At 34.7% G+C, this 13,047-nt stretch overlaps 1 protein-coding gene across 4 annotated transcripts in view; it reads right to left on the minus strand.

The window, feature by feature from the left end:
- Nucleotides 1–13,047, minus strand: part of LOC122820063 (protein diaphanous homolog 3-like) — a 153,748-nt gene that overhangs the window by 90,734 nt on the left and 49,967 nt on the right. For all 4 annotated transcript variants that reach the window (XM_044097247.1, XM_044097243.1, XM_044097254.1 and 1 more), the window contains 2 exons: nucleotides 6,044–6,139; nucleotides 3,045–3,139 (listed from right to left, as the gene is read on the minus strand). In XM_044097247.1, coding sequence (XP_043953182.1) covers nucleotides 3,045–3,139; nucleotides 6,044–6,139 — 191 coding nt within the window. The remainder of the gene's footprint in view (nucleotides 1–3,044; nucleotides 3,140–6,043; nucleotides 6,140–13,047) is intronic.

A 13,047-nucleotide genomic window follows, 5' to 3' on the forward strand; every position in this document is an offset into this window, starting at 1 on the left:
AAAAAGGACTTGATGTCTTGTTAAACACTGATTATTGCTTTGACATTTGAACTTTGCTTCAAATTTAAAGCATTTCACTAAGTAGAGGATTGTCATCTCATTTTTTATTTTTTTTTTTAAATAAAGTGAATGCCACCAGTCAAGCTGAAGAGCAATGTATATTTTTCAGCTTCCCATTCAAATTAAGAATCTTTTACTAAATTGCATTGTTCATTGTCCGTTTTGACTAGAAAATGCTATTTTTTACATATTCTTATAGTAAATATGCTACAGTTCACTTTTGATAAATACTACTAATGTGCACCCAACATTTACAGTCTTACAAAAAGAAATTGTTCTGCTGCCTCACAGCAAATAAAGGCTTGTCTATTATTAAAAGTTATTTTATTGATGTGCTATAACCGAAATTGCCTTAATGACTATTAATTGATCAAATGAATTATTCAATGTGTACCTCTGTAGCTGAGGATTGTTTATATTTGTTACTACTCAGTCTGCACGTTTGACAGCAACACTAAAACCTTTAGAGACTTTCATTAACCTCAGTGTTTGGTACAAAAATAGTCAGCCAAAAACCCAATTAAAAAGTTAATTCAGCAAACTGTCTTTTAATCTGTTTTGCACAGAGTTCTTAGTCTTTTTTTTCCCCCTCAATTATCCCATATATTTTGAAATTATCTTATATTAACAACCTTTACTTAGTTGCATAAATTAAATAAAATCCAATTAAACAAAGAAGAAGAAAAAAACATTTATAAAAATTATCATCCCATGTTTTTCACATGGTAACTTAAGAATAATAAAATAAGTTTCCAATGTGGTGATAAGCAAGATATACCAGTAACAATAAAAAAAAATATATAAATAAATAAAAAATGCAAAGAGATTTAAAAGTACATCCTATAGATTAGTTAATTTGATAAACAGCGTATAAAATGAAACTGCTGCTCTGTCAGGCTCCAGTGTTGTTTTGCTCATACCTTTATGATAGAAGTAGCCAAGTGTGGTACTATTCAATTATACATTCTTCCCTTTTGAAATGCAATTAAAACATTTTCTGAAGGTTCCTATATTCTTTTTCCTGGTGAAAGACTGAGTCCCAGCTAAAAACCTAATTGACCCAGAAAGACTCAGTATGCCAACCTACAATCAAGTAGCACCTTGAAGCATAAGCTTATTTTTCTCTGTAAACCTAAAAATTCCTGAGTTGTTACTTTGTCTGTGGAGCGTTATTTAAGACAGTTAATAGACTTGCTTCTTCTAATAGAGAAGTATCTCTATATTAACACTGCGTTTAATCAGCTTCAAAAGTTATGAATATGCATTTCACCCACACACACATTGAGCTCATAAACATAATATGGAGGTTTTAACTTGAACCCATAAATCGAGAGAGGAAATTTATGCACTGTGAACGACTAAGTAGCATTTACATGAACAAAAAGAATCTGTGCAAGTGACTTTCGACCAAGCCACACGCACAAGCTGGCAATCAAGCACACAGCATAGTAACGAGAATGGGCTCGACTCTCCCACAAGGCGCACAGTCTGTCCAAGATCTCTTCCTGTAGACTGAGATCATCAGGTAAGAAACTTTTACTGGTGGCACAAAGGAGATCTAGGGCTTCATTATGTCACCCATCTCATAAACCTGTTTGAGATTTTTTTTTTTTTTTTTTGCTTATTGTGTAATTTTGTTCTAAATTATAATGTCGTACTAGATATTCCATGAAAAATTAGATTAAAATAATGCTTAAATGTATGCACGTATGCTCTTTATTCTATTTTACTGAGACACAAAATATATTTTGGATTGGTCCAAAACTGACCTACATTCCAGAGAACAGCTTCAACATCCCACAGCTTTTTAACAGCCTCTGGGTGAAAAGTCAAAAAGGGCAAAAGCCATGTTTCACAGCTAAATATAAGCAACCTTCTGCCACTGTGGAGGACGCAGAAATTCTAACATGTAATTCAGATATTCAGAACTCTGAATGAATTACTTTTTTCTTCTGCTAAAACTTCAGAAGCAACATATCTTAATGCAGAGCTGACAAAAAGGTTTTTCAACATACAAAGCAGCATACATAACATGAACTGAAATAAAAGAAATGTTTCTGCTAAAACATAATTTTAGGTTCTGAGCAGGAACCTTTATTAAAAACAATTCAAAGCATTTTCAGATCATTTACTATTAAAAAAAAATAAGAAATTACTCATTCCTAACCTGAAATACTCATAATGGCTTATCAAAAGCCAAACTTCATTCCTGTTTCTGTTTTAGAACAACTTCATGACATCTCTCTAAATATGCCTTGTTTTTAAGTCCACAAGTGTTGAATAATCATCTCCTGAATCATCTCCTAATCATGCACTTCTGGAGTGTTCATTAAAAAAAGGAAAACCCAAAAGATGAACGTAACGCAGAAACGTGACTGCAAACTGCAACACAACTGTGGATATTGTGACCCATTTCACTCCCCCTAATTAGACTTCTAAGAGAAAGACAGAAAGATAAACTAATAGATTAAGTATAGATGAGGAAAAGTACAGTAATTGAAATAAAGTGTCTTATACACATGACAATCAAAACTCATGTTCAAAGTAAAATAGTAAAGCAAAACAAAATAAGGAATAATATTAATCAGCCATGGTAAAAATTTCCAAAACATGTTTTCAATTAGTTAATTTATGGCCTAATTCTCTGGCAGAACAATCAGGGTATACTTCATATTTTGAGCTATCCCATATTTTAGCCTCAAGCTGCACTGTGTTTTAAGTTTGACAACTAATGAATACAACAGACAAGAGTTGGGGCATGAACCTATGTAGCTGTGTAGGAGAAGAGCAGCACAAGAAATCCAATTCCAGCCTCAGGTATGTAGTTGCATATTGTTGGATGAGTTACTTTCCAATATTCTTTCCATCTCACAGTTGAGTATGACCAGATTTACTGTAGGCGGGTCAACAAATTCTTGCACTCATGATGCATAAAAAGCTGAGGCTTCAAACATTTTTGCAACTTTATGCAAAGCCTGTCCTACCTGGATCATGGGTTCAGTGAGCTGATCCTCATCCACCTCCACTATCATGCGACGTATTTCCTGATAAGGCATGCGGTAGGAACCCAAGAAGATCGCTAGAGACAGAGAAAAAAATAAGAAAACAAATTATTTTTACACATATTGGAATGATTCACAACTGTTTTTTTATTAGACAAGTTTGAAACAGCGTATGAAATGAAACAATAGAAACAAAAAAAGAATGAAGTAGTAGGAAACAAAAGAAATCCAGCACACATTAAAAGAACGCATTAAGTAAATGAAGTAGAAAGCAAAGAAAAATCCAATTAAAGCTGCATCAATGCATGCATCCATGAGACAAAGCTATTTTGAAATGTCTAATTTAAAAAATCTAGGCTATATTCAATACTGCCTGCATGATAAGGAATGGGATGAGCAATGGTTTATATCAGGATAAATAATTATTCTATCTCTAAGAATTATAAAAAAGAAAACATAGACATCAGCTACTGTTTGAACTTGAGGAAAAAATTACAATTCATTAGGAAGAATTTAATTAAAGCTTAACAGTGAAGCACAACTCAATCAATAAAAAAGAACAACTAAGTCACGTACTCATTACCAACTTCAGTCAAGCCTTTTAAACCCTTTGCCTACTGTGGTGAAAAACATACTGTAAACCTGCCCACTCTCCACGTTTTTTTTCTTCCTTTCCTGCTCTATAATTTCTACTGCATGATTTATCACTGTTACTGGGCTGATTAGTCCCATTTTCTTTTAATACATGAAACAAAGGTCACAGCTCCCCTCCATATAAGCCAATGAGGTGCAAAGATCCGAGAGTGCTTAAGAGATCAGCAGGATCCCCATTAATGCCCGGTGCTTTTAAACGATCATTTAAGGGCCAAGCATACATGTGTGAATGCATATGCGTGTGGAAAAGTAAGAGAGAGAGAAACAGAGAGAGGGAAAGAGAAACAGTAGGACGGAGAGACACAGAGAGAGAGAAAATAGAGAGAGAAAGAAAAAGGAGACAAATCTATGGTATCATGCACCACAGCATTTTTTTCCTCCCTTAATGGATCCTTAACATTGTTAATTAGCTTTGTATGAAGAGATGAGTCATAAGTATCAACAGCCAGGTTCACATTAAGTGCTGCCTTGTAATAACTGCTATGGCAACCACCAAAGGCATAAGAAAAAAGGCAAAAGTTTGGGCACTTCTGTTAAGAGCATCTGTTCCTGGGGATAATTTAGTGAGTTTATTATTAAATGAAACAAAAAAAGTTTCATTTAATAATGAAATGACATCAGATTCAGGATGCAATTTTCTTCTTTGGACATTTGAAATTTATTTGTGTTTTGTTTTAATTATGTTATACTAACCCTTCTAACCAGAAGGGGAAATTAGCACTAATCGCTAGTCAATTTATATCTAAAGAAGTTGAAAGTGGGCTCGCAATTTGAACAGAGGAAGAGAGTTAATTTTTTACAACTGACTCGCAGAGGAACACGACGTACCTGACCTGTAGCTGGACTACTGCAAATACTTCAATATCAGTAAAGTTAATATTTTTGAAAACTAATATTTTAGTTATTAGCTTAATTATTGATAATCTACTATTTATTTACTTATCACTGATAATTGACTCAAATTCTCTTCGCCAGAGTCAGATGGCTCCCATTGGCAATCTGAACTATAGTCAGTGGAAATATGGGCATAGCATAAAATCTTGAGAAAATTAGCATTTAAATGAAATCATACACAAAATTACAGAATTGGCCATTTTTATGGTTATTTAGATTATGGCTATGGTTAATTATTGACTAAATTCATTCACAATCCTTCAGCACCAAGAGAAATAAATTCATACATAATACTTGGATAGTGTATTTAGAAGAATAAAGTGAATGAAGGAATCAATGAAAAAAACAAAAACAATGTGTGGGTAGGAAATGGGAGTACTAAATGACTAAAGCACTAATTGACCTGGAGTCATTTTTAATACACTCTTGCCAGCATTATAATACTGAAATACTAAAAACAGTTCTTTGCAGCAGTGTAAGCTGCAAAAAAACTATTCTGGTAAGTAAGAACAGATTACCAGAAAAGCTTTCTCCTAACTCCAAACCTACCTAGTTAAGAGTTTCTTAGCATGCAGTCTTTAGACAAAGATCTAATCACCTGTATTTAAAGTGAACTCTAGCCGTTTTAGAGACAATAACATCTGTATAGAAGTGATATTAAACCTTACTATTCCAGGTGCTGTTACACCAATAAAATACACCAGTAAAACAGATAAAGACTGGTTAAAGGATCTCTTTGGTAAAACGTTTTTATATGAAATATATAAAAAGATCATATACAATATGTCTTTTCAGACATTTTGTTTGAGATTCTCTATTTATTGTTTCATTCAGAATCAAGTGGGGAAATTAGAGAGGATCCAGGGTCGTTTTCAGTGATTCATCTGCAGCAGTGAGATTTCTTCTGCTTTGTCTTCTGGGTACGTACCTATAATAGTCTGAAATGCACTTAAAAGATTGCAGTTGAAAGGGAAAAAATAAAACCTCTGTTTTTACTAAACATTTTTAGGCAGATATACTGCAACTATATTTTTGCACTTGCATAAATAAACAGATGTGCACTCAAGTGACTAATACACAAAAAGTGACAAAAACTCAAAAATCTCTTCGACATGAAGAACTGCACAAAATCAAGGCACTTTTATATGCCTTTGAAGAGCATTTACAAGTTGTGACACTTGCTTAAGCTTATGTCAGTTAAGTGCTGAGTGTACCTTAGCTTTTCCTGTTCTTTATTTTATATTTTAAACCTGTATAAATGATTGAGTAACCCATTCCCTGCTAAGTTATTTAAAATTACAGAAAAATTCAAAAGTACAAAAAGAATCAAAGAGGGATAAGAGCATCCAAACGGCCTTCTACACTTGTAGTTTTGAAGGCTCGTATAAATGTAAATCAAGGGAGAAGTGGCCTGAAAGGAAAAGGATACTTACAGAGATTTTGTGCAATCTTGGGATCGAGCACCTTGAGCTCTTTAATCCTCTTCTTTATGGATTTTTTATTCTCAAGATCCTCTTCCTCCTTTTTAGCTGATGAAGAAAAAATACAAAAATGTTACTGAAAGCAAAAATATGGATGTAACAGTAGGGGAATAAGTTGATACTAGAGGGTATCCTGGTTGGTATTGTCTAGATCCACAAAGACCAAGACATAAAAAGAAAAATGAGATGCAAATGAGAATATCACCTCTTGAAAACATACTAAATTTTAATTTCCAAGGCTACATAACAACAAAAAAGGTTACCTTTTAAGAGTCATGAGGAAGATGTATTGGGGAAATGTGATGGAATAATATTGATATGACAAGGTACTAAAAAAACTGTGATGAGATATAAAAGCATCACATTTAAGTTAGATTGTATTGTTAAAACTGTTTTAATTATTAGGAGCAAGGAGGGTGGATTGCATCTGTTTATACCAGGACACAAGACACATAACATTACAATCAAAACAAGTAGACAACTCAATGTCACCTGTCAATAGGACTGGGAACTGCTGGTATTAAATTGACATGGAACTGAACGACTGGATGGATTTCTTTGCCATCTAGGCATAGCAGTGTCCTGTCATGCCATTTTGTATTAAGTTGGAATTAATGTAAATGATTAAGTTACTTAAATAAAAAAAAACAAGTGATGTAACAGTACACTTAAATCACAATTTGGTATGCATTTGAATTTTAAAATCATTATTTGGTATACTGCAACCAAGAAAAATAAGTGAAATGCTTTTATTTATTTTTTTTACTTTGGTGAGCAATAAACATGAAATATTTTTCAGTTTCAGAAATCAATTTGATTATGATTTATAATTGAAAAAAAAGGAAAATATACTAAACTAGTAGCAGGCACAGTACAATGCACAACAATGAAACCACTTAGCGTTAATTTTTGGGAAAAAAAAAATTGGAAGACTATGAACATAATTGAGAATAAAACATGTTTAAATCACTTTGAAGTTTCTTTGATATCTTTTCATTTTTCCTCTTGTGCCTTATAGGATTCAGGGAGTTTGACTGACTGCATGCTTTTAAACAACAACCGTTTATTTTTCCCAGTACAGCTGATGTTTTCACTCAGCTTGAAATTACAGCACAACTCAAAGGTTCAATCTGGACTCTGCAATGAAAAAGTCATAGAAGAAAGTACTGGTCTGGATATACATTTAGGGCATTGATCAAATGAAGTGACCCTTGATTTCATTCCCTTATGATTTGTCTACTGCTTCGCCTGCTACCACTTACACCTCTGGAATCTAAGTTTCAATAATACTTTGGTCAGAGATAAACTGATGTCCATCAATTTGTTTAATAGTTAATAGGATATGAGAATTTCCTTGCTGCATTTGTTGGGGTTTAATAGGTTATGGATGTTTCTTTTGAGAAGGGAGGGCTCTTACATGTAAATTAAATGTGGTAGTATCTCTCTATTGACCAGGAAGTGTAAAATTCAGATTTGAGCAAATACAAAAAAAGAACCCTCTTAAGTCGCGCTTACAAGAAGTAAGTCCTGGATGTTTTTAATTACCTAAGACACCAGATTAAAAGAACCAAATATGCAACCAAGTATGCCAGGTAATTGTCTGGTGCTGTTATCATCAAGTGTGTGTGCTGAGAAGAGAGGAGTGGATAGCGGGATATAAAAGAGGGGAACAGCGTCTAGGAACACAGGGGTTAATCCACAGGAAAAGGTATGCCTGTTGTTCCATGTTGTCTTGTTTTCTTTTAAGGGATCCTGTAACCAATTAAAAAGTGAAGAGGGATACTTGGAGCGCCCACATGATGGAGACTAGTAGCATGAGCACAAACATGTACACTTACAGCACAGCTCATCATGCACAAAAAAAAACAAACCACACACTGAGCGATTACTTAGACTTACGTGGCTCCTCTGTGACTACATTCTCCTCACAATCTTTGTGTGAGCGGGAAAGAGAGATGTCGAAGCAGAACAATAAAAGAAAAAGTGCGATATGAAGCAAAGAGCAGAAGGAATGAAGAGATAAAAATGCATCATAAGATTGCAGCATGAAATACAGACACTACGGTAAGGTGATAACTACTTTGGCATATAAATTTGAAATAAAGTAGTTTCTGATGGCCAATTACCAAAGAACCGCAGCAAACATTAGGAAATAGAAAGATACTTACAAAAGTTGCAGTTGAAACATATATTTAAAGACAGCTAGTATTTGGACAGCACTGAAAATTAATTTTGCAAAGTTTACTGAAAGATTTGGTAAAAAATAAAAAGGATTTAATAAGCCTGTAAAGCTGCAGAAAATTACTCCCAAACATAAAAAAATTGAGCCCATTGCTACAGTGAAACCAAAACAAGTTCAAAATTAGCATTTTTGGGGTACAACTTTTCTCCACAAGATTTTTAAGAATAAACTTTGTTAGAAATTGTAAGTACAAAGCAAGAAATTACATCTGTTTTTAATGGTGCACCAATGTATGCATACCTTAATCACAGAAAAAGAAAAAAGATTAATGAAAACATATTGGTTTACAAGGTTAAATAATGATTTTGCAATACATCTGTCCCTTCATGTGTCTAATGAGACACGAAGGGAAGCAAACACTGCATGTTCTTCCTATACGATACCAAACATAACTTCCCTCACATTCCTAGTTCTCCTGTGAGCTTAACATGCAACGATGCAGGCTGAATTGCCTTTCAATCTCTTGATAAATTTAAGGGGAGACAGCTCTTGCTCAGGAAAACATGAAAGTGAATCATAACAAAATCTTAAGACTTACAACCTAAATTAAATAATAAATTCACGAAGAACTAAATTATTAACTCAGAGAAATATAATCTTGTATTTGGTGCTATTGAGCTTTTTAATGCAGTGTGTAGACAGACGTCTGCTTACTTCTTTAAGATGCTGTAACAGTCTGATTTTAAAAACTTGAAGCCTGGTGAAACCTCATTTAACCTCGCACACAATAAATATTTCTGAAATGTACTTTTAATCTCTCTGCTTCATAGATATACAGCCGATTGTAAAAGTATGCAGACCCCTTAAACATTTACATTTGTCAGAAAGGCAAATTTCATTGTATTTTATTATGATTTTACATGACAGACCAACACAGAATTTTGTGGAATTCCCCTTTTACTCAAATACCCCTAACAAAATTTCAGATCAAGCAACTGCCTTCAGAAGTCACTTAAAACCAGTTCCGATGCGACAGTGTTTTGTAAAAGGTATAGAGATTTCATATTGTACATTACAGCTGGAATGCACCAGTCAGGTCACAAATGGACATTTAAAGAAGTTTAAAGATTGTTTAGATTATAAATCAATATTGTAAATGTTGAGTCAAAAAATGCTGAATAGAAAAAAAAATGGAACAGTAGAGGAACCAGTCAGGCTGGAAATGCATTAGACAGAGAGTAAACCATCAGTCATTAGTAGTCTGGAGGAGCTGCAGAAACTCACAGCTAGCGATGTACAATCTGAGGATGGAATAAGTATTTGTAGTGTGCCATATAAATGTGGCTTCTATGGAATGGAGCTCCATAGAAGAAAGCTATTGCTAAATAAGAAAGTCACGTTTATAGTTTACAAGAGGCCATGGAGAGAAACCAGCAAATTTATGGAAGAGGACACACTGGTCAGGAGAGACCTAAATTGATTTATTTTCTTCCAAGTAACATGATAATCCTATAAATAATTCTTAACAGAGAAGAAAAGCATTTAAATACTGGGGTGTAGGTTCACCTTCCAGCAGGGTAACACAGTCAGAAATACAATAGAAGAGTTTAGAGAGGTGCAGTAAAAACTCATATCAAGTTGAGAATATGATGCAAGCCTTGAAAGTTGCTGTTCAAGGACTTTATCCTGTCTGTTGAAGCCTCAGTTAACTTGCAGAGGCATAAATTTTAGTCCAAAGGTGAGCAAAGTTATGAACTAATTCAAGCGTATTGTCAGGAGATCTGAAAACTTTTTTTTTTTTCTTATCATCACAACCATGCCCCTTTTGTTTTGGCCTGCAAGGTACATTCACAGAGAAATGTATTGGCATTAGTGGAAGTGATGTGACAAAATGTGGAACTGTACTGCATCCATTCGTATGGTGTAAGAGATACTGAGAAGATACAAATCGCATCACCCACATACACTCAGTCCACATCACCCCAGCTGTTATCAGTTAAATTGCCTAATTAGATTGCCCCTTTCCAACAACACCCCCCAACCTCCCTGGCTTCAGAACGGGTCCTCTTCAGGGAAATCCACTCATTATATATCAGCCAATTAACGTGTCCTGCTGGAGGTCGAAGGTCACTGGTTAATCAATCAAAGAGAGTGCAGATACTTGCGATTATCAGATTGCGCCATCACCCGGGAAGTATGGGAAGATAAGGATACACTTGTGAGAGCTGAGCAGTGGGGAATCTGTCAGAAAAGACGTTTGGCAAAAGCAGGAAAGAAGCAGCACTTACAGGAAAGATATAAGAAGGTAGAGAGAAGTAATGATGGATGTGCATTCCTTTCCAGGAAAGGAAGGTTCCTGAGTCTCTGACTAAAACCAATTAGAATGAGCAAGCAGGAATCAGTAAAAGTGAAGCTAAAGCTGTCTGCTAGAGACACAACAGTAACATAATGCATCTAAATTGGTCTATTACTGCTGCATCAGCATTCAGAACTTCTTAAAATATTTTAGGTCACGCCCTAATTTAAGTTATGCCCACTCCTGTGATTAATGTCAGCTCAGGGGTTGGAATAGGTAAAAATTTTAAAGAACATAAAGACTACAGCCACTTACTGCACTTCACTTAAGGAACATTAATTGTCTACTCCCACACTGGGAAACATTAAAATAATCCACCAACTGCACAACTGTGCATCCCCACAAAATCAAACTAAGCATGTTTATAAATGTTCCCGTCAAAAACACTGATAGTTAAACGAGAAAGGAGAAGATTTAAAATTTTCTTAGGAAAAGTAAAGGAATGTTTAGTGGCTAGATCAGCTGAGGATTCAATGCTGTATGTTTTTTTTTTCTTTAAAAAGTTATCTAGACTTCTCACTTGTGGTAATTTTGCTGTTTGGTTTTGATTTTTATCTCTGTCACAGTTTAAAGGCACTTGACAATGTGTAACAAAGCGCACACACCCGCTTCCCAAACAGCCGTCCTTCCCACAAGGCAGTATCAGTGAATTCTGCCATCAAAGCACTAAAGGGAGTGGTGGATGAAATAAAACTGCTGTGAAAGAGCATGACTGATGCTGTACATGACAGACGGGCCTCAGAGACAAGCGAGTAACACCTCAAATTCAACCTCCCAACCATCCCCCACCCCTGCCTACGCACGCGCACGCACACACACAAATCTCCTCCCTTCGTCCTCGGCCCTTTCCACTCACACTACCACTTCATCTTATCACAGCGGCTTTCTAATCAGAGGAAGCGCCTTACTGGAACTGGCCTGGTTTTGACACATACACCCAGACATACACACAGAAAACCAAATTTAGGTATCACTGAAAGATCACCATGCCAGTATACTTTGCACGGATAAAGAAAAGGTATAGAATTGATTAAGGTAAAGAATTTACAAAATTAAAATTGGTAATCCTTTTACCTTAAGTGACTTTCTGCTTAAAATCACAAATATATAAAACTACACAAATTGACTATTTTATAGTTAATGTTGGACTCGCAATGGATGGATATGTATCTTATGCATTAATAAGAGCAATCGCCTATGTTGTTGCTCATTTAGTTATATATATATATATATATATATATATATACATTTGTAACGTTTTGGGTTTTTTTATCTTTTCTGTGAACCTATATATCTCAACACCTAAACTCATCTCTGTGGAACAATAAAGGCTATTTTTATTATATTCCAACACTATTGCTCAGCTCATAATGGGTAAAACTCATGTTTTCTGGGGTGCCATCTCCCTGCAAATTAGATAAATTACATGTCTATCCCTGTAATGAGTGAGATCTGATTTACCAAATAAGAGCCCTTTCTTAATACTGCTCTGGTGTTCCCTGAAATCAACCTGTACCTGGTCTCTCATTATCATTTTAACTCCAGAAAGTACTAATCAAGTGACAGAAATGTCAAAACTGAAAAAGAATGGTATATGCTACAAAGTCTGAATAAGCTCTCATTTAGTATATCTCAGTCCTTTATTTCACATTTTTCTCCTTGTAGCACTGAAAATGGCATCAAGTATTGCATTTTTCAGAAGAGTCGTATCAAGGTTGAAATTGCAATACTGTGAAAACCTGGAGTTGAGCAATTTTCAAACATATTTTTCATCTAGGAACAAAACCACTGATTTTGCAACGAAGAACCATGGCCAGTTATGGAAGGTCAACTATTTTCAGTGTCGGCAAACAAATACACCATGGCCTTGTAGACTCCAATTCCACCCGAGATTTTAAAAAAGCCTTTGCAACAAATTACAAGCATACAACAAAAAATATTAGTTCTTTAATAGGTATCCACTCATGTTGTACATTTTCCCAAATCATACAAATAAGATCTCAAACAGGGTTTGAGATTGGGGGTCTCAAACCAATATATTTTAAATGAAAGTACTCAATCTCCAAATAACGTTAATATACAAAAAATTAAAAGGAAGGATCCAAATGAGGAACTTTAACCTCATTGTATTTTGACATCAAAAAACAAAACATTTGACTTTTTTGAGATTCATACTGCCATAAAAGGTCAAGTTGAATGGCTTCAGTTGTTCTAGAACCATAATGGTCAAATTTCTATGGATTTACAGTTATCCCATGTTTTCTGGAGTTGATGTGAAGAAAAAAATAAACTGAAATTTTAGTCAATATGGTAAACTGTATATAAAAAGTACCACAAGTTAAGACAATCCACTGGAAATCAAAAAGAACTGGTTCATACTGATTCACAGGGTTAAGGTAACATTGTGGTATTTTCAAA

Source organism: Gambusia affinis, linkage group LG02 (assembly GCF_019740435.1).
Source record: "Gambusia affinis linkage group LG02, SWU_Gaff_1.0, whole genome shotgun sequence".
Lineage (NCBI taxonomy): Eukaryota > Metazoa > Chordata > Actinopteri > Cyprinodontiformes > Poeciliidae > Gambusia > Gambusia affinis.